The sequence below is a fragment of the Elephas maximus genome, chromosome 3 (genome assembly GCF_024166365.1).
Source record: "Elephas maximus indicus isolate mEleMax1 chromosome 3, mEleMax1 primary haplotype, whole genome shotgun sequence".
Lineage (NCBI taxonomy): Eukaryota > Metazoa > Chordata > Mammalia > Proboscidea > Elephantidae > Elephas > Elephas maximus.
The window spans coordinates 172217123-172239823 of record NC_064821.1 but is presented as its reverse complement, the minus strand read 5'-3'; the positions used below and the strand labels follow the sequence as shown (position 1 = coordinate 172239823).

Below are 22701 nucleotides of genomic sequence, written 5' to 3'. Positions count from 1 at the left end.
TAGCCGCAGAAACATCTGAACCAAAACAGGCAAATACCCACCTTATCAGCCATCACAGAGGCAAAAAGGAAACGTCCCCCAAGACCAAACGAGTAGATTTTCACACCAATGGTTTTGAAGCTTTTTCCCAAGTCTGAAGTTCTCCGTAATTCCAGTGCCCCAAGGTCAGCTTCTTAAACAAGACAAATATTAATTAACACTTTACTTACTGGTAAGCCTCTAAGTTTAAAACAACTATTTTAGAATTGTTCTTAATTTTATAGCTAAAGAATTCTTAATCCTATTCATGTTGGTTAAGTGACAATATAAATGTGATACGGCTTTAGATATAGGGGATTCACACTTGGGTTTCCAGGACAGAAAGACCTGGCAAGTTTACTTAATTCCAATACAGTGTTAACATACAAGCATTACAGTCATAGCACCTTGCTTTACTTCCTCTATGGCACCGTTTGAAATGACCTCATCCTGTTTCAAGCTGTCTTGTTTGAGCTTCGGTTTTCTTATCATTTGACTCCTCTGTTTGAATTTAAGTGCCATGAGAACAGGGCCTTGGATGGCTTGTACTTTCCCAAAACATTGTTTAGCATAGAGTGGGTGCTCAAACATTAGTTGAAGGAATAAATGAAAGATTTTGTCTTCTGCTTTGAAACTGTGCCACTGTTCGGGAAGCAACAGCTCCCACCAACACAAACACAATCCATGCTCTTTTGCAGGCACCACCAAGCTCTTCAATTTATTATTGCTTGTAGCCTGATATTTGCTTTACACAAATGCATAGCAAAAATGAAGTGTACAGCCTCTATGTGTAGCCTACACTTTTATTTGACCTGGGCACAGCGTAGTAATTTGGTTGTACTTTCAAGCTTTAAAAAAATCTTTAACAGCTAGCTTTAGCTATTAAAATCTCAGGAGAATCAAAGGATCTTTTACATCTCTACCTCTTACAACCTAGAATATTCTACCATGAGTGGACAAAAGGACACACTTTTCTGGGACTAAAACATACTTACTGCAGGAGCCATTCACATAGGTGGTAAAGAAGATGGTGTTTTCTGATCCCCTACAATAAGGCAAAGACAGGGAAAAGAAACGGGTTCAAGACTGCTAATGAAATGTGATCAACCTTAGGTAGCTACAAAGCCCGAAGCAAATCTAATAGGCTTCTACCACAGGTAGTAGCTGAAACAGCCTTCTCAGATGTTACACATCTGATTTTTCCACAGCCTGAACAGTCAAAGTTCCCCACAGTCTGGCTCCAGGCAGTTTGCACAGTTCACTACTTCCTTATGTGAATTCTTCCAGCCGGTTAAGCCGGTCTTATACCTTCCAAATCTGCCTCTTGCATTTGCTCACACTGGGCCCTCCCTAAAAAGCTTCTCTCTCCTATAACCAATTTCACCCTCCCAACCCTCATGCTCCAGCTTGAAATTGAGCTCTTTTGCGAAGCCTTCCCTGTTATTCCAGCTGGAAAGCGTCTCTGCTGCAAACGTCTAGAGCAATGATTCTCAGTAGGGGGTAATTCTCCCCCCAGGGTACTTGGACAACATCTGGAGACATTTTTTGTCTTCGCAATTGAGGTGGGGTGGGTAGAGGCCAGGGATGCTGTAAAATATCCTACAAGGCACAGTACATGGCCCACAATAAAGAATTACCCGCCCCAAACGTCAACAGTACAGAAGTTGAAAAAGCCTGTTCTATAGCTTTGTGCCATTCTGCACCTACCACTTAACGCTCATTTGTCTCCTATTTAAAAAACTTGTTCCTGTCGAGTCGATTCCAACTCCTAGTGACCCTACAGGACGGGGTAGCACTGCCCCATTGGGTTTCCTAGGCTGTAATTTTTACCAAAGCAGACTGTGACGTCTTTCTCCCCCAGAGCAGCTGGTGGGTTCGAACCGCTGACCTTTTGGTTAGCAGCCAAGCACTTAACCACTATGCCACCAGGGCTCTGTTTTCTGTTTAGTTATTGATAATTGCATGGCGTGTGCTCATCTCCCCCTACTGCACCACTGGCTTCTTCATGTCGGGTACAAAGTTTTATGCTTTGTTGCTTTCCCCTCAGAACTTAGTTCAGTGCTTTGCACGAGCTAACTAATTTAGCTCTTTCATCTCCAATAGAAAACTAGGTCAGAGGTTGAATCATTTCAATAGTAACACAGAGAGGGAGTTTCCAGGGAGTTAGATGTGGCCTCTGTCTGATAGGACTTATAGATCATCACTAGCAAAAGGTGCCGGGTCTGAGCACGTTCATTCAGAACTCTAGGCAGCAAGTTCCTAGAGATCACAGATCTAAAAGGTGTGCAAACAGTTATCCAGCAGCCCAGTTATCTTTTTTTAGAAACTAACTCCTTACAAAAGCAGAAAAGCTTTGCACAGGATACAAAATATAATACCATTTAAAAATAACTCCATTTTCCCAGGACAGGAACCATACCCCAAGACAACTCATCAGACATGGAAGGGACTGGACAGTGGGTAGGAGAGAGAAGCTGATGAACAGTGAGCTATTCGTATCAGGTGGACACTTGAGACTGTGTTGGCATCTCCTGTCTGGAGGGGGGATGGGAGGGTAGAGAGGGTTGGAAGCTGGCAAAATTGTCAGGAAAGGAGAGACTGGCAGGGCTGACTCATTAGGGGGAGAGAAAGTGGGAGTATGGAGTAAGGTGTATATAAACTTATATGTGACAGACTGACTTGATTTGTAAATGTTCACTTGAAGCTCAACAAAAATTAAAAAAAAAAACTCCATTTTTAAATTTGAGTTTTTATAATCAGAAAACTATATTCTTACTTGAACACATTCTACACATTTTAGGTCCGTCAATGAGGAGCAAACAGCTTCTTAACCTGGTTGCTTTAAAAATTAGTTATTTCCTGCTAAGATCGTATAAGGTGTAAACACAAGAATTTATTAAAATATATAAAATGAAAGCAGATGTGGCATGTGCACCATCGTGGTGCTGTAAAAACTTCATTTAGCCAGCATTTTCTAGAAAAAGCCCGCTTTACTTAAGCAACATATTTTATATTTTAATTATGTTTGGGAGACATATTTCAAATCTGTATTTTTATTACATACCTTCCTGACATCTTAAGTAGAGTACATTAAATGCTAAGCTCTTTCTTGGACTATGGGCCATCGTTATGAACATCAAGGATATCAAACTATAATACTGCGTTCCCACTAGAAGTGACTGAGCTAGGTATACATTTTTTTTATTGTACTTTAGATGAAGGTTTGAGCTATGTGTATTTTCTTGATCCAGCACTAAATAATTTCATACTGCCTACTGTGATATTCTCCAAGTTTGTCTGCGCTTTTACAGTTTTTCTGCCTCCTTCCAGCTCTCACGCTGTCAATTCTAATACTGTCACGTGCTTACTAGCAATCCACATACTCCACCTTTGCCAGCAATCTGCTATAAACTGGGAAACCAGATTAACAAATTTGCTGAAATTAGTTAAAGGGGAAGAAGAAAGAGGCTCTAAACAAGGATCTGAACCTAATTATACAATTCCAGAGGTCTGAAGGTTTTTAATTCAATTCTTCCTCAACCACCCCCAAATGCCCCAAGCAAATCCCCTATTTGAGCCTACTGAAGGAAACACTAACACCCAGCGAGGTTAAGTCACTGACTAGAAACAGAGCCAGGTCAGGACAAAGGGGACTGGACTTCCAGTAATAGCTCCCTCCACTCAGCAGCTCAGAGCAGGTGCCTGTGGGGGAGGGGCCGCCCAGAGAAGCCAAGGAGCTTTGAGGAGCCTGTGTGACTCTAATAGTCTGGAAGCTCTAGGGCTTTCCTCCTGATTCCTGAAATGGAGCTTCAGATAAGGGAGTGTAAGTCTGCAGGAGAGACGTACATAAATCCCCAAATTAAAGCTGTCCGTTATGATACTCCAATTGATGTCACCATTCAGGGAGAATACACCTTTTGCAGGCAGCAGCTGCTCAGTCGCGGGCCTGGCTTTATACTTTATAGGCTAACATTTAGTGGGACTAAGTCCAGCAGAATTAGAAGCTCCTCAGGTCAAGGTCTGTGTCATACTCCTCTCTGGTATCCTTTAGGGCACCCTGAAGAGTACCTGTCACATACAAAGTGCTCAATATCTACTCATGTGACGTTTGGCAGCACTGCCAGGGAAGGTTTAGGGCTCTGCATAGATGCAGTCTTCTGTTACTCACCATTTGGCCAAACATACTGCTTTGTGGATTTCTTCCCATTTTCCCCCAAAATTCTTGGACACCCACAGGCCATTCTGAAAGATTATAAATGACTTATCAAAATTTCAGCTTTATCTTGTGCAGCTGTTTGTATGACCTTTAATAATGCATATCCAATCATTCAGGCAGAAAAAACACACACTGAAGGTCCATCCCAGCTGCCTGAGCTCCACAGATACAAACACAGGTTATCCGGATGGACCCCTCCGGGGTCTGGGAAGTTCAGAATAACAAATACTTATTAAGTGCCTACTACGTGCACTTACCAGATGTTGCACTGGGGATACAAAGATGAAGAAGACACACTCCCTACTCTCAAGGAGCTCACAATCTAACAAGGGGTATAGGAAAAGAGAAAAGTTCACTACAATGTGGGGAGAGGTGGAAGTGGGGTGAGGCAGGGCACTGCAGCAGGGATAGTTTCCTGATGAAGGCTCACGGGCAGATGAGGTTATTACTGCACAAACAGAGACCAGTACTAGCAAAGGCAGAGATGTGTTAAAACACTGCAGCGTGTGCAGGCAGCTAAAGGCCGCTGAACATTCATGGAGCACAGATTCCAAGGTAAGAAAAAGGGAAGCTGATGTCAGCAAGGCTGGGGAAGGCCAGCTGATGGAGAAACTTTCCTCTATGCCAGGCTGAGGAATGTGGTCTTTGTTACATATGAGACGCTCTGTCAGGGGAGGGTTTTAAGAAAGGGAACGACATGGTCAATTCTGCTTTTCTAGGCAGAATACCTGGATGAGAACGGGAAAGATGGATTTCATACATCTAAACTAGAACTAGATGCAGGAAAAGCAATGAATACCTGCCACATTAGCTGTATTATTATAACTAGTAGAAGGAATTCAGTAGGAGTAGTGAGGGTCTGAACCATGGCAGTGATGAATAGGCTCAGGAAGAATTTAGGAGCTAGTATCAGTAAAATGGGATGACTCTTCCTGTGGGGAAGGGTGGGGAGGCGGGGAGAGTGTGTGTATGTGTGTGTGTAGACATCACTCTGGGGACAGGATGCACTGCCCTGTGGTATCATTAACTAGTATACGGAATAAGGGAAGAAGTTATGTTTGGGAAAAGAGTAGCAAAGAAATTTAGTTTTAGATTGAGGATAAGGTACCTACGGGATATCTAGCTAGAGATACCCTGGTGGCAGCAAGATGAGTATCTGCAGCCCTAGGGGGACGCCAGAGCTAGAGATATGGTTTTGCAAATCTTACATATCTGAAGTGGCAGTTAAAATGGTGGCCAGAGTGGAAGAGATTGCTCCAAGTAAAAAGAGCAGTGGGCATTTAAGGAGCTTTAGAAAGAGACCAAGAAGTGATGGTCAGAAGGTAGGAGAAGTACTAAAAGGGGTGAAGTCACAAAAGGCCAGCAAGTGGAGTTTCCAAAAGGAGGGTTTGGTAACACTTTCAAATGCAGCAGAGATTTAATCAGATGAAGACTATGTCAATTATATGGCAACACAAGTCTATTGGGCCCAGCATCAGTGGAGGTGGGACAGACATGTCCCAGAATATCTGAAGTGAAATGGGGCTGACCCAGGTGGAATTTATTTGCAGTGCTCCCCCACCCGCCCACCCACCATTTTTCTTTCTATAACTTTTCTTCCTCTCAGCACCTTCTAATTTACCTATTTCTACTTAAAAAGGCAGGAAAGGGCCTGATACTCTTCACCTGTACTTTTAGTAAAAACTGGTCCATCTTTTCCACCACAATTATTTCTACTTCAAAAGTACCCTTTATTGGATGAAACGTCAGGTACAGAAGCAGATTGTGCCTGCCTCTTCCTGAGGCCAACCCTGTTTTAATAACCTTGCAATAGGTGGTAATGGAGACAGGGTAGCCAGAGAGGAGATCTATGGTTCTGTCCATTCCTGTGGAGGCCTCTGCTCCCTCAAACGGCCTTCAGTTAAAGTTGCTGGAGACCAATTTCCAGGAATTGTCGCTCTGAGATCTGAAGCTACCCAGCAAGCTTGCTTCCTTCCTCTGGCGTCCTTTGGCTAAGTATAAATACGCCCCTCCTGGAACCCTGCAGTCTTACCTCTACTCCACAATCTACCCTCACAAGGTCCAGAATCCAGACCTCACTTCCAGTGCCCTTCACACTCCCTGTGCTCCATCTGACTTGTCCACAGTTGATGACCCTGCTTCTGTCCCCAGAACAGTCATCACAGCAACGGCTCTCATATTTCAGTGTGCAGGCTCACCTGGGCTCAGGCTCACCTTAAAAATACCAGCCACCCCCCAACCAAAAGCCATAGATTTACTCCATCTGGATTGGGGCCTAGGAACGTGCACTTTAAACTAGCTCCCCAAGTGATTCTATCTGATGTTGCTGGTCAGTAGACCACACTTTAAGAAAAAAGATGAAAGAGAGAGAGAGCCATATCAATGTAAAGCATAATTATGATCACTGCAGTGCAGCAATTCAGCCACTTCGGGTCCTTAACATCCTTGAGACAGGAGACTGGTCCTCCCGGAAAGGAAAAGCTGGATGTGCTCCTTGGAGAACTTCCATGAGAGCTGGGAGGGCTAGGAAGGGACACTGATCTGGAGGAAAGCATGAGAATGTGGTGGGGTATACAGGGATCTGAAATTTTGAATATTAAATACATGAATGTCAAGGACAGAAAGCAACATGCTTTATATACTGAGGAACTAACAAAAAATTATAAAGATGCAGTTTGGCCATATGAAAACATTAGAGGTTTGACAATTTATGCTTGATCCTTGCAGTGCAAAAATGGTTACACCAAGCAGTTTTCTAGTTCATTACTGCAATAGCACACATCTATTCACTTTGAAAAACTTCTGATGGCCACTAAACGGCACATTTATCTGGGACAGGTAGTACATGGAAATTGTGCCCTTTACTAAACAGGAAAAAATGCAGAAAATACATACTTCATACCATAAGGAGATACTAGAAAGAAGACCAATATAAAAGCATTACCTACAGGGTTCTTTAAGACAGTGTATTTTGAGGCTATAAAAATGGAAAAGACAGGACAAGTTCCTGAACTGGACTTACTTCAGTACTGAGGGCTAAGAGACAATCAGTATTCTGAGGGCTATACATCATCTGTGTCAGAGGATGAAAAGGGAGATCCGTCTGAACAAAGTTCTTTGCAAAATCCGACGACCTGAAGATTCTTCCTCCACGGCTTCCTCCAGACACCTCTGCTGTTAAAATCACCTGCTCAGGAAGAGGAAAGGTCAGATTCAGGATACAGTGCTATAAAAGCACAGGAAGTTCTTGCACTACTATTATCAGACACTTAGTTAAGAACATTTTAGATCCAAAAGTCAGAAGAACTAGAGAAACAGATCAGCTGCTGTACTCCACTCCTCAAGTCTTACCGAAAAATACCACCCTGAATTGAGCTAGTATGTCATACCTGTGAATTTGAGCCAGGTCAGTTTTGAGGTTAGTCAGTTTCCCAAAAGACTAAACGTGGTCTTTGGGATTCAACACTGTGATGCTAAACAACTGCCTCATAATTATGAAGCAGTTTGGTGCGTCTTGGACAGGAACCAAAAATCTGTGTGTGGAATTCCATTCCTTTGTGGTCGGTATTAAAGTATGTCTAGTTTTAAAATACAGCAATACTAAACACTAAACCATTGGGTCGCTATGAGTCAGAATTGACTTGATAGTAATGGGTTTAAACTAAATAAAATGAAATACTTTACTGTGTTATCACTGGCCAATTCCAGTCCTAGTATTTGACGCCCCTGCATGTGGAATCCAGCATAAGCTTTATATATGCATGAGGGAGTCTCACCTTTCCAGAGTTCTCAGGACCAATAGCCATGCCAAATTCAGTCCGAATGAAGGTGTTATTAATGAGATTTGTAATATCCTTAAAGTTCTTTCCATAATCTTCACTGAGAGGAGGAAAAAGGGACAAACTTAGATTGCAGTGGTAGTAGACACCGTTGACATACAGCCTAGCTTCCATTCCCGCTTTCTGTGGACTTTATTTGGGCACTGACCCCTCCCCTGAATAGTTACATACCTCAAGGGAGCTGATTCCAGCCCTAGCTCCAAGCTGGGTCTGATTAGGCTAAGGGGAACTCATCCCCCTCCCCAGTAGGAGAGCATGACCTAAGTTGAGCCAATGAGACAAAAGGGGACTTCTAGGAAACATATTTCCTCATTTTTAAGATAGTCATCTGATGAAATGGTCTATCTTCCTTTAGCTAAATGGTTCTCAGCCAAGGTGATTTTGCCTTGAAGGGAACATTTACCATTGTCTGGGGACATTTTTTATTATCACAACTTAGGGGTGGGGTGCTACTGGCATCTAGCACGTAGAGGCTGGGGACGCTGCTAAATATCTTACGATGCACAGGATGCCCTCCCCCCCATAAAGAATTATCTGGCCCAAAATGTCAATAGTGCTGAGGTTGTGAAATCCCAACACTGTAGTCTAAATGCAAAGGAAAAAAAACTGCTAGCCATTTTGTCACAATTACAGCATAGTTTGAGGATGAAGCAAACATCCAACGGAGAGCACAGCTGAGGTAACTCCAGAATTCCAGAGAAGTGAAGCCTACAACACTGGATTCAACTGACCCTGAAGCCGAATCTTCCTCTGTATTTAGTTGTACAAACCAATAATTTCCTTATTATATAAGCTAGTTTGAGCTAGGATCTCTGCTAAACGAAGCCAAAGGCCTCCTAACTAATCTATTAATCCATAGTACTCGAGATAAGGCTGTATATTAAGCAGCAGGGGTCTTGGGGTTTTTCCCCTTAGAGGTCACCATCGTCAGACATAACAAGTCTCTCATGCATGCAGCACATGAAATACGGCTATGAAAACAAACAAATGTAGTCCCAACTCTTGGGTTTTCAAAGCTTGTCCTAAAAGTTCATTCTAACAATAACCTTTGAGAGGTATTTGAATCCCTGCTTAGGTTTTGAGAAATAAGAGCAAGAAATCAGTAGCTCTCTAACTTTGCCTAGTTTAATACCACGTACAGCTCTCTTAACACAGAACACAGAATGCTAAATCTTAATATTCATTTAACTTAAGTGTCCATCAGTGATGACCACTGTGCATTGAAAGTTACTGCCTGTCTACAAATGCCATGTGCAGTGGTCTTCTCTGACGGATGGTACAGATTTTGGGAGCAGCCTTGACAAATACTCATAGAACCCATAGAACATGAGAGCTGCAGGAGACTGAGGAGATCATCTTGTATAACTCCCTCATTTCATACATGAGGAGGTGTGAGAAGACACAATTTACCAAAAGTCAACCAGTTAATTAAATGCAAAATTGAAACTACAACCGAATTCTAACTCCCAGCTCAAAACTAGAGACGACTTTTAATTATTTGTAAGGAGGTTTTCTATTACAACCTGGGGTCTTATTCTATCTTGCTCATGACCTGGCAGTAAATATCAGCTACGAGGAAGCTGGAGATACACAGGAGAGAAATACTGATGTATGTACGTACAGGCCCTTGACAGCATGCTAAAGCAAACTACACAAGGCTTTAAGTAGTCCAAATGGCTCTCCTCTTTCCTTAACACAAGCTCTTGTGGCACAGTAGTTAAAGCGCTTAGCTGATGACAGAAAGGTCAGTGGTTCGAACCCACCAGCCTCTGTGTGGGAGAAAGATGCGGCTGTCTGCTTCCATAAAGATTAAAAAAAAAACAGCCTTGGAAACCCAATGGGGCGCTTCTACTCTGTCCTACAGGGTGGCTATGAGTCAAAACGGATTTAACAGCAATGGAGCTTTTGGTATGCTGGTCTTCATATCCCAAAGGATAAAAACTTAATCCACCGTCTTTAGGTCACAGCCTTTGAGTCGTTTTTCCCGGAGTGGATGATATGATATACTAAGCCAGAAATTGTCGTCATCAGCAATCTACACTGGGGAGCCAATTAACTAGAGTTAGAAGTCTAGAAAGAGAATGTTTTTCCTTTTGTTTGAAAAAAATTAACCCATAGTAAAACTGAACCTGTGCCCTTGGCTAATTGGTGTCTTGTCCTAAACAAAGAGCTCCCTGACCCCTAGCACCCATGGAAACCCTGGTGGCATAGTGGTTAAGTGCTACAGCTGCTAACCAGAGGGTCGGCAGTTCAAATCCACCAGGCACTCCTTGGAAACTCTGCGGGGCAGTTCTACTCTGTCCTATAGGGTCGCTATGAGTCGGAATCGACTCGATGGCACTGGGTTTGGTTTGGTTTGGTTTAGCACCCATACACACTGCACAGAGAAAACTCCTAGTTAAATAAAGTAGGGATTAGGCACCACCCAACAGATTCCTCTATTACCCCTGCTTTGGCTTTGGAGAACAAGATTAGTTCATATCTTTCTGACAACAGACCAAGAGATGTACATACACAATTCCTAGCTGTACTGCGTACATATCATCAACAGCCCACGCAACCTTCCAAAGGGTTGCAGCGGCTTGATTATCACTGGCTTACAAATCTCTTCTCCTTCATGACATCCCCAGGGAACCTTTACAAACCTGTTGGCAAGCCTCCTTGCTTTTTAAGAACCTGGCACAACAAACACATCACTGTCCTTCAGAAAAAGAAAGCAAAATGGGCAAAACAAAAAATCATCTGCTAGAACACCCTGGTATTTCAGCCAGTTAAACAGCTGGAGCAAAATGGACTAGTACCAACCTGCCGGGATTTAAGTAGGGGTTCCGCTGAGGCCACTTAAGGTCCAGGGATATATTTTAAAATAACACTTTATTTAAATATAGTTTTATTTTCTATCAGCATGAGGAACATACATCATGAAGAGCAGCTCAATGAAACACTTCGAAAAATAAATCTACTTTTCAAATTTCATGTGAAATTTAATAGTGTTGTGAATAGCAGTCAGATAATAAATTAGCGATCAAAATCCTGTGAAACTATCTACTTTTGAGTGCTTCATCTTACCAGAAATTTGGATATCTTACCAAAAGTCCATGTGATGATTACTTTTTTATATACATATACATAAATTTTAATAGTGCTTAGGTGTTTCTTATTCTTTTGGAGTCTTAGGCTCTATTCCAAAAATACTTGTATTCATTATGGAATTCCAGCTTTACTATCTTGAGTTTCAACATCTGCATATTTTTATAAATATTTATGCCATGTATACATGCAAAAGTGATCATTTATTTTTGGTAACTGGAAGGACCAGGTGTTAGGGTTGATGCATTAACTGTTATTAAAAAGATGTTTCCAAAGTAAAAAGCACTCGAAAGGGGATTTTCCAGAAAACTCACATGCTGAGTTCAAACCCAAATGTCAATAGCCTAGAATTACACCCTTGTTTTTGGGCATTTTTCATTTACAACACATAGGGACCCATGGCACCAGACATCTGACCTGCAGACATTTAATGAGAAGGAATGGTAAGAGTCCTACAGAATCTTTAGAGAATCTTACATTTCGCTTTTTTCAACAAACAAGCACAGATACCCTTACTTGGTTGGTTGGCTTTCAGGCCTAACCATTCCTTTATTCCTTTAGTTCATCTTTGTTATGATTAAGTCACTATAAACTGTAACACAGAAGCAACAAGGGTGATGGAAGACTGTTAAAAAATAGTTTTGTAGTTTTTACTAGTTAGGAAAGCTTATATTGAGATTTCCTGTTAAAAGATTAATAGAACGTAGATTATTAAAACACAAACCTGAAATAGCTGCTAGGTAAAATTATCAGAATTTGAATTCACATTAAACTTAACTTACAATACCTTAGTCTCTTTTCCCCCAATTGTTTGGTGCTACCACACGTGTTTTTACTTTAAGATTTTATTGTGCTTTACTCTTTTACTTATTTTTATTTTTTGTAAAAATTTACATAGCGAATTAGGTTCCCATTTAAAATTTCTGTACATATTGTTCAGTGACATGTGACACTGGTTACATTTTCTACAATGTATAGCACTCTCATTATTTTCATTCTGGTTGTTTCTGTTTCCATTAATCTAGCTTCCCTGGCCCCCTTACTTTCTCATCTTTGCTTTTGAGTAAATATTGACCATTTGGTCTCATACAGATGATTATTTAAAGGCGCACAGTATTCATGGGTGATAGGGTTTATGAGCCAATCTATTATTTGGCTGAAAGATGACCTCCAGGAGTGGTTTCAGTTCCAAGTTTAAAGGGTATCTCAAGGAATTCAGTCTTGGGAGTTCCTCTAGTCTCTACCAGTTCAGTAAGTCTGGCCTTTTTTAGGAATTTGAGCCTTGTTCTACATTTTTCTCCCTGTGCTTTATTCTTATTAGGAAACATTGCATATTTTCTGTAGAAATTTTGAAAATACAAGTGGGGAAAACAAGAGAGTAAGGTATTATAAATAAAATCACAGAACTTTTTAGCAGAAGGAATCTGAGTATTTACCTGGGGTCCTATTTTGCTTTTGATTGACAAAATAAGTATTTTAATAGGAGTGTTTCCTAAGTAATGAAAACCACCTGGTTTCATGATTTTTAGGTACACTCACAATTTGTAAAAATGAAGTTGTATTAAAGGTAAAATCCAATTATCATATTTTCATGAGCTTTTTCTTTTAATAAAAAAGCAAGAAAATATACTTGGTAAACGGAATTAATGCTAACCTTGTAATTAAAATGCATAACCTTGTAATTAAAATACACAGTCACTGTAAAATAATCTACTGCAGTGAAAACTCAACCAAGCTCATCATTAAAAGGGCTGTCATGCAAGATGTGTTGAAGAAGCTGGTTTACTGCACTAGCTGCAGTTTGCCTTAATACCTCTATGTCTATGAGTTATCCTTTTTAAAAAAAAAAAAAAAACCTCAAGTAACAGCCCGAAAAACTTACACTGACTGTAGAACAAACTTTAATGTGAAGCCTTTTAGAGATCCTCTTATTAATTTCCAAAATTTGAACAACTCCTAATAGAAAATGAAAATCAGAAATAAAATAGCCCAGCAGTTTTGTGTAATTAGGTAGAGAATTTTGGTGTACAGCAATGCTTACATCTGTTTCACTGAGTAGATCTTACACTGAAAAGCTAGACTCAAGAGGTCATAAAAAAAAAAAAAGTGCAAAACATTTTTTAGTTGCCAAAAATCAAATCAGCATCTTAATTATAGCTAGCTTATTTCCTTTTTAATTTTATATTTGCAAGGGACAAATGTACTTTTGTAATCTATTATACAAATTGATGTTCCTCAACAGAGAATCACAATTTATATTTTTCAAACATAACTGCTTTAAATTATAGATATTAATATATTCTCCCAATTTTACCTAAACATCAAAGCCCTAGAGACTTTATTATCTCCCAAATACTTCAGTAACTCTTTTCCATAACTTACAGACAGAAGCACACTCCCTCTACCTCTGTAGAGGCAAGAGGCAACTTCCCACTATACTTGTTAAGTCTTCATGTGTTCTACACACAGCAGGAGTCATGTGGATAACATTTATTTGAATCCTCAATGAACTTCTGATCATATAAGATTTGGTAGAGATAGATAATCCAATAAGGAACGCAATCATTAAAGCTGTGAAAAACAGCAGAATCTTCAGAGTGGACGTGACCAGCTTTTACTTGTCAATTGGGCAACCTTAGCATAATCAGGGCCCATTTTTATCAAGCTGCTCCCTCCCTTTCCATTTCTTAAGCAACAGATGTCTCTTGGTTGGCGTGTTCTCATCATGAGTCACTTCAGGCCAGGCCAGCCCAGCTGGGGAGACAACAAGGCATGTTTAGTTTCCACGTAAACTCTGGAAGAGGCCGTGGAGTCAGTTTTCACTTAACAGCAGGGAGGAAATAATTAGTGCTCAAAATGACCTTGGTAAAAAAAAAAAAAAGTAACTGCTATGCAATATGGAAAAAAAAAAGATCCTGGTAACATTATTCTATATCAGAAACAAATCGGATGGCTCTCTAGTAAAGTGTATACCAGGAAAGAATAGTTTCTCATAAAACTAGACAAACACAGATGAAAGGGGCTGGGTCAGATGGTAGGTACTTAAACAGTAACACAGTTAAACACAGGATTATGAACACAATATTGAAAAGGAAAAGGATGAAAAAAATCATAAAAATGTATTTCACTCCCCAGGGGTCTGACTTGGGAATCTGTTAGGTCCAGTTCTAGCCACATGATTAAAGAGCAATATAGAAAATAAGAAGTGAATTCAGAAGGCAAGCAAAAAGTGGTTGAAAGCAATTAGGTATATGAAGATAATTCAACCTGGAGGAGGAGTTTAAGAAATAGTCTTCAAAACATTTAGGGATCAATCAGGGAGGAGGCTTTCAACTGCTACTTAAAAATAAACTGCAATTAGCATCCACTATGACATAAGTCGAGCCCTGGTAGCGCAGTGGTTAAGAGCTTAGCTGCTAACCAAAAGGTCAGCAGTTCAAATCTACCAGCCGCTCCCTGGAAACCCTATGGGGCAGTTCTACTCTGTCCTATAGCGTCACTGTGAGTCGGAACCGACTTGATGGCACCTAACAACAACACCGACATAAATATGCCTGATAGTTATCACAGCAACATTAGTCACAGTGAAAAAATTAGCCAGGATCTAACTCCAAAAAAACCCAAACCCATTGCCATCAAGTTGATTTGAATTGCTGGCTTTTTGGTTAGCAGTTGAGCTCTTAATCACTGCGCCATCAGGGCTCCATAATCTAACTAAATCTAAGTAAAGTCTGTCAGTCTAACAAAAATGATGGGTTACTAGCAGAGGGGATGTGAAAAATGCCATGGTGTGAGCAATGGCCACTCAGAACAGATGCGGCTCACAGTGGCAGGTGTTAGTTGCACCTGCATGTTGCCGAGGGTCGGGAGTGCATTCTCAGAGGCCATGGAGGCATTCGGGGCAGGCAATCACTTTTTACCAAGTGGTGTGAAAGTTTTTCAATTCATTTTAACAGCTGGTACAGTGGTGCCAGTACATGCTGGCTACATGCCATCTGTGGCTACTGACATGGCAGCAGCTAACGGCACCAAGCTCTTATTCCGTGCCAGGTGCCACAAAGCATGCCTCACGGAAGCTCTGAGGTGGGCATAATTATCATCCCTCTTTTACAGATGACAAAAAAGATACAGGGAGGTTAAATGACTTACTCGCGGTCATTCTGCTTACAAGTGACAGTACTGAGACTCAATCCAGGCCTGTTTGCCAACAAAACCTGGTAACTTTATGCTGCTCCATGTTGCTTCCCCAGACTATACAGCCATATGATATAACCAAACCAGCCAAACCAAAGCCGCTGCTGTCGAGTCGATTTTGACCGATAGCGACCCTATAGGACAGGGTAGAACTGCCCAACAGGGTTTCCAAGAAGCAGCTAGTAGATTCGAACTGCCAACCTTTTGGTTAGCAGCCAAGTTCTTAACCACTACGTCATCACAGCTCCTATAATATTGGATGGAAAATCATGATAATTAACTATAAATAAATTAGGATTACACTTAGCTTTAGGGTGAGTTCCAAATATTTTATAATACGGTGTACTGCTTTTATAAGGAGCCCTGGTGCCGCAATGGTTAAACCCTCGGATGCTAACCGAAAGGTGGTGGTTCAAACCCATCCAGCAGCTCTGTGGGAGAAAAACCTGGTGATCTGCTCTTGTAAAGATTACAGTCTAGAAAACCCTAACGGGTAGTTCCATTCTGTTTCACGTGGAGTCGCAATGAGTTGAAATCAACTCAATGGAACCTAGTAATAACAACTGCTTTTAACACGAATAAATTGGTAAGAAGAACTGTATCATAAAGATTTCATGACAACAGGGATTCTTAAACATTGGAAAGAGCTACTGAAGTTACAATTTTTTTCTAATGTGTTCTCTTCCTCCCAAGATAGGACAATTTCTCATTTGTCTGAAATGGTTCAACCATTATTCTGAGCAAAAAAAAAAACCTCTTATTGCCCTTTCTAGCACTGGAATTCTACAACTGTCAATTCCATATTAAAAAAAAAATTATCAGTCTAAAAATTATAGAGAAGCCAAGGCACTTATTCATTCACTCATCCATTCATTCAGTAAATATTTACTGCCTGCCTGCTATGTGTCAGTCATTTGGCTAGATGTTGGAGATACCCAAGTTAGGAAAACAGGAACCTTGTCTTCATGGAACTTCCATTCAGATGGTAAACCTTTCTTGGCCTAAAGGGATATGCTATCTATTTTTGAGCCAACATCGTTGTGTTGAAGGGGCAGAGTACTGGCTCTAGGCTCGGGAGCAGCAGTCAAGGATCACACCTATGGGAGAGCAGAGGTTGGGCTGGTTCTTCTCAGAGCTTCAACATGGCTCCACTCCCACCTAAGCCAAGACCAACAGTCAAATAAACAACCCTGGGAAAGTATCATGACACTTGGGAGATCTCCTGGTCCTATGGATGTTTCTATATCATCTACCTCTCTGTTATATTTAAGTCCCTTGGGGAAAAATGGGATACACAAAAATGGCTGAAAAGACAACCAACAACTTCTGGGAGTTAACTGGTCTTGACTCTTACAGTTAAGAAAAGGAATCTACTATCTACCCAAGCAGTACCTTTGAGAAGGCAACTCTAAAGCTTCATGAATGTCACATTACAGGCTATGGTTCCAGAACTTATGTTACCACCATCATTACCAATGTGAACACTACAAAGTACTTTTTGTACTCTTGATTGAGAAACAATCTGTTTGGGGCTCATAATGTTAGATAAATAATATTCTCTTAGAAAGTACAGTGAGAATTTTCATTTCAGGGATATAACAAAAACACTGTGCTCAATGAATAGAAAGCAGATTAAGTTCCATACTAACCCAGTACCCAGTGCTGTCGAGTATACTACCTTCCTGCAAATAATATTTTTTTACTGTGCTTTAGATGAAGGTTTACAGACCAAATTATTTTCTCATTAAACAATACACATTATTTTGTGACTTTGGTTACCAACCCCATGATGTGTCAACACTCCCCTCTTCCTGACATTGGGGGTTCCCTATTTCCAGCTTTCCTGTCCCCTCCAGCCCTCTCATCCTTGCCCCTGGGCTGGTGTGCCCATTTAGTCTTGCATACATGGTTCAGCTATTTGTATTACTGTTTATTTTATGGGCCTGTCTAATCTTTGGCTGAAGGATGAACTTCAGGAGTGACTTCAATACTGAGTTAAGAGGGTGTCCAGAGGCCATACTCCTGGGTTTCTCTGATCTCCATCAGACCAGTAAGTCTGGTCTTTTTTTGTGAGTTTGAATTTTGTTCTACATTTTTCTCCAGCTCTGTCCGAGACCCTCTACTGTGATTGCTGTCGGAGCAGTCAGTGGTAACATTCCCACACCATCTAGTTATGATGGACTCAGTCTGGTGGAGGCTGTGGTAGTTGTGGCCCATTAGTCCTTTGGACTAATCTTTCCCTTGTATCTTTGCTTTTCTTCATTCTCCCTTGCTCCAGATGGGGTGGGACCAGTGGAGTATCTTACATGCCCGCTCACAAGCTTTTAAGACCCCAGATGCTACTCACCAAAGCAGGATGTAGAACTTTTTTTTTTTTAATAAACTATGTAATGCCAATTGAGGTAGATGTCTCCTAAGACCATGGTCAAAAGCCCTCAGCCCAATAATTTGGTCCCTCGGAGTATGGATGTGTCTATGAAGCTTCTATGACTTTGCCTTGGTCAAGCTGTGCTCACTTCCCCAGTATTGTACACTGTCTTATCCTTCACCAAAGCTACAACTTTTCTATTGTCTAGTGTTTCCCCCTCCCTCATAACTATCAAAGATTGCTTCTTTCTGTGTGTAAACGTTTTCAACAGTTTTTATAATAGTGGTCTCATACAGTATTTGTCCTTTTGTGATTGACTTATTTCACTCAGCATAATGCCCTTCAGATTCATCCATGTTGTGAGATATTGCACAGATTTGTCATCGTTCTTTATTGTTACGTAGTGTTCCCTTGCGTGTATGTATCAAAGTTTGTTTATCCATCTTTAATAGGCACTTAGATTATTTCCATCTTTTTGCCACTGTGAACAACACTGCAATGAACATGGGTGTGCACATGTCTATTCATGTGATGGCTCTTACTTCTCTAGGATATATTCCTAGGAGTGGGATGCTGGATTGTATGGTATTTCTATTTCTACCTTTCTGGGAGGCACCATATCATTTTCCAAAACAGTTGTTCCATTTTGCATTCCCACCAGCAGTGCAAAAGAGTTCCAATCTCCCCGCAGCCTCTCCAACATTTGCTATTTTCTGTTTTTTTGATTCATGCCAGTAATGTCAGGGTGAGATGGTATCTCATTGTAGTTTTGATTTGCATTTCTCTGATGGCTAGCGATTGCGAACATTTCCTCATGTGTCAGCTGCTGAAATGTCTTCTTTGGTGAAGCGTCTATTCATATCCTTTGCCCATTTTTTAACTGGATTATTTGTCTTTTTGTTGTAGAGGTGTTGGATTTTCCTATTGGTTTTAGAGATTAGACCTCTGTCGGATTTGTCATAGTCAAAATTTTTTTTCCTAGTCTGAAGGTTCTCTTTTTACTCTTTTGCTAAACTCTTCTGATGAACATAAGTGTTTAATTTTTAGAAGATTCCAGTTATCTAGCTTATATTCTGGTGTTTGTGTATTATTAGTTATGGTTTGATTCCTATTTATGCCCCGTATTTAGGGCCTCTAGCGTTGACCCTATTTTTTCTTCTATGACCTTTATAGTTTTTAGTTTATTATTTATGTCTTTGATCTATTTTGAATTAGTTTTTGTGTCTCGTGTGAAGTATGGGTCCTGTTACATTTTTTTACAGATGGACATCCAGTTTTGCCAGCAGCATTTGTTAAAGACTGTCTTTTCTCCATTTAATGGACTCATGTGCCTTTGTCGAATATCAGGTGACCATAGGTGGATGGATTTACTTCTGGGTTCTCGAATCTGTTCCACTGGCCAGTGTGTCTGTTGTGTACCAGTACCAGGCTGTTTTGACTACCGTAGCTGTATAGTACGTTCTGCGGTCAGGTAGTATGAGGCCTCCTACTTTCTTCTTCTTCTTCAATAGTGTTTTACTTATTTGTGGCCTCTTGCCTTTCCATTTAAAGATAATGATTAGTTTTTCCATCTCATTAAAGAATGCTGTTGGTATCTGGATAGGCAATGCACTGTATTTGTAGATTGCTTTGGGTAGAATTGACATTTTCACAATGCTGAGTCTACCTATCCATGAGCGTGGTATGTTTTTCCATTTATATAGGTCTCTTTTGGTTTCCTGCAGTAGTGTTTTGTAGTTTTCTTTGTATAGGTCTTTTATGTCCCTGGTTAGATTATTCTTAAGTATTTTATTTTTTTAGGGGCTATTATAAATGCTATTGCGTTCCTGATTTCCTAGTCATAGTTCTCTTTACTGGGGTACAAGAATCCAATTGATTTTTGTATGTTTATCTTGTATCCTACTACTCTGAGTTCTAGTAGTTTTCTTGTGGAGTCCTTTGGGTTCTCTACGTACAGTATCATATCGACTGCAAATAGGGATAGTTTTACTTCTTCCTTACCCATTTAGATGTGCTTTATTCCTTTTTCTCCATAAGTAATATTTAAATTAACATAAATACACATCACTATAGACAGACCCTTCCTTCATCTTCCTTTATTGTTCTGCTACTCAGTCAGGTCGATCTAATCTCCTTGGAACTAGGTCCCTAAACCCCTTGGAAAGTTACCTTTTCATGCTTCTTTTGGTTGCGAAATAGATATTCAAAAGTGTGCTGAGTTTGACAATCAGGTGAAAATTTAGGTTCAGCTGGTAGATCTTTTAAATCAACTGTTAAGACTCCATCATATCTAGAAAGTGGAGACCTACATTCACAATGTGTTACTTGGTCAAAGGTCCCTGCCATGTATTATGCATCTCACCTTCGATACAGCTTGGACTGTCCAAAAGTCATAATTACCAGTGGCACATGGAAGGTAGTCAAGACTAGAATGACCTGGGGGGAGACAAAAGCATGCAGTTAGTAGAAAGATAGTACAATCACATGCTGAGATGTGATGGGATTAAATAAACATCTACAAGACTGTTGATAGCCCTGCCTTGTAGTGGTCTCTATTTTGATATATCCAAAACCTAAGAAAGACCGAGTTAACAGGACTTACAAGATGTTCTAACACATTTCGTTAGCATTGTCCCTACTGCCTACACTCAAAGCAGTGAAGCAAAACTACCCATCTATACACAGCAACAAAGGAAGTATCTGACTATTCTGTATCCATACTATTGTAAGATATTCTTAGGCAAAATCCATCTTTCTTTTGGCTAACAGAGGCTAGACTGTTGTGAATGCTCAGACAGAGGTTGTATAACCACTCAGTGTGTCACTTAAGTCTGTCTTTTTCTTTTTTTCCCTGTTAGCTCTCCATGGAATTCATTTTTTAAATAACTCTTTTTCTAGAAGAAAATATGCATGAGGAAAACATTCTGGATACCCATATAACAAGAAATCTTGGAGATACCAACTATATTAGATAAATGGGTAAAACATGGAAATTAGGGTATAAGCCAAATTTTAGAAGAAACTGAGTGTTACAGAAATTCTACTACAAGTTTAGAAATTAATTAAAATAGAAATTTACAGCTTGTTCTTCATCACCAATATTATATTTCTTTAGGCTCCTGACATAGCTGTCATATGCCTCAATGCTATGATACATGCATTCCTGGAACACAGGAAGCATGAGATGTGGCCCCAGTCCTCATTCAGGCAAGGTAATAATGGAGCCAGGGAACACCAAAACCCGTTTAATGCCTGAGGCCAATTCATACTCAGTGCCCCTTCCTAATGGGAGACTGGCTATAAGCCAGGAGGGATAAGGAGCTCACTGACTCTCCTCCCACTCCGCAATGCTGGCTGTGCCAACGACTGATGGAGCTGAACAACTATGAGCCTATGGGAGCCATAGCCCCTCCACACTAAATGAAGGCAGGAACACAGGAACAATACAGTTTGGAGGAAAAATGCCAAGGCATGTAATGCACACTTTTCCGCTTCTATGCAGGGGTTTTCCCAAGTATTGTGAGGCTCCTTTCTCAGCACACAGCACTCTCCTTCCTCTTCCTTCTTTTTGCTCATCTTGATGCCAAGCAGCCACCAAAGACTAAAAAGGTGTCTATCTTCCTGTTATAAAAGAAAGTGGTTTCAAGATGTCCCCAGTTCTAAAGCAAAAACAAACCAACTACGGTTTCCTAAAAGTCTGTCCCGCAAATACGCATTTTCTGCATCTGATGTTGAAGACAGTTTCAGAAAGTAACGTTCATTGCTTAAATCCCCAAAATCTACATCTTCTACTTGCCAAGCTGAATTAAGAGACTCAAAATGATACTTACCCCAGTGCTATCTCCAACCCAAGACAAGGACACGGAGCCACTGAGATCATCAAACACATGCTACAAGGGAGGGAAAAAATAAAAATTAAAAAAAGTCACTTAAGAATGACATCTACTCTCCTTTAATCTTTGATTTCCTTAAATAATTCAGAATTTTATCACTGCTCACAGTAATTAAGTTCATAATTAGAAGGGAACATATATTCCTAGAACAAAATTTGGGCAAGACAGGATTTAACTACTTAACCTGAATTACAAATAACTTGGAAATTTTAATTTTCTCTCACACAAAGTACGTCGAGCAGCTGACTTTTCTTCACTGCACCAGATGGGGAGATGGGGATTATCTAATTGTTTTTCTCCAACAGAACTAAATATAAAGATATAGCAAAGTATTCTTAGAATGATTTAAAACAAGAGATCATAGCCCACACTGACACACATAATTGTAACCCAATTAACATAATTTAAATTTTTCTAGGCACCCTCCATTGTATAGCTGGATAGTTATTAGCTGGATTCCCTCTGCTTCTAGGCTAACTCACTCAAATGACAGGGGCAGAAGCATGAAGCAAATGCCATTGTTTCACCTTTTAATTTAATAATAACAGTAGTAACAATAGAGTTGCGAAGGGAGTGGAGAAATAAGATAGAGAAAGTTGGTTGCGTTGTACCTAAAACACTGTTGTTGTTGGTTGCCACCAAGCTGATTCCAACTCATGGTGACCCCATGTGTGCAGAGTAGAGCTACTCCATAGGGTTTTCAGGGCTGTGACTTTTTGGAAGCAGATTACCAGGTCTGTGTTCTGAGGCACCTCTGGGTAGTCTTGAACCACCAACCTTTCAACTAGTAGTTGAGTACTTAATATGGTAAGCATGTTGAAATATAGTTATAATTGTCATTGTAGATGCTTTTGGGGTTTTGCTTTTCAAATACTTTCTCTATTTATAAAATATGTACTCACTACAGAAGATGTCTCTGTGTGATGCAAACAATTAACTGTTCAACTACTTGAAGTTCAAATCCACCCAGAGGCGCCTTGGAAGACAGGCCTGGTGACCTCCTTCCGAAAGGTTACAGCTTTGAAAACTCTATGAAGCTTGAGGACATTATGCTGAAGAAAATAAGTCAGACACAAAAGGGCA

General features: G+C 40.4%; 1 protein-coding gene across 2 annotated transcripts in view; it reads right to left on the bottom strand.

The window, feature by feature from the left end:
- SORT1 (sortilin 1) overlaps window positions 1-22701 on the bottom strand; it is an 86752-nt gene that overhangs the window by 33432 nt on the left and 30619 nt on the right. Inside the window, exons 2-8 of one of the 2 annotated variants that reach the window (XM_049880127.1) lie at window positions 21556-21615; window positions 20088-20161; window positions 8011-8113; window positions 7257-7421; window positions 4187-4260; window positions 1014-1063; window positions 42-172 (exon numbers count right to left, since the gene is read on the bottom strand). In XM_049880127.1, coding sequence (XP_049736084.1) covers window positions 42-172; window positions 1014-1063; window positions 4187-4260; window positions 7257-7421; window positions 8011-8113; window positions 20088-20161; window positions 21556-21615 — 657 coding nt within the window. The remainder of the gene's footprint in view (window positions 1-41; window positions 173-1013; window positions 1064-4186; window positions 4261-7256; window positions 7422-8010; window positions 8114-20087; window positions 20162-21555; window positions 21616-22701) is intronic. The other variant, XM_049880128.1, reaches the window with a different exon arrangement.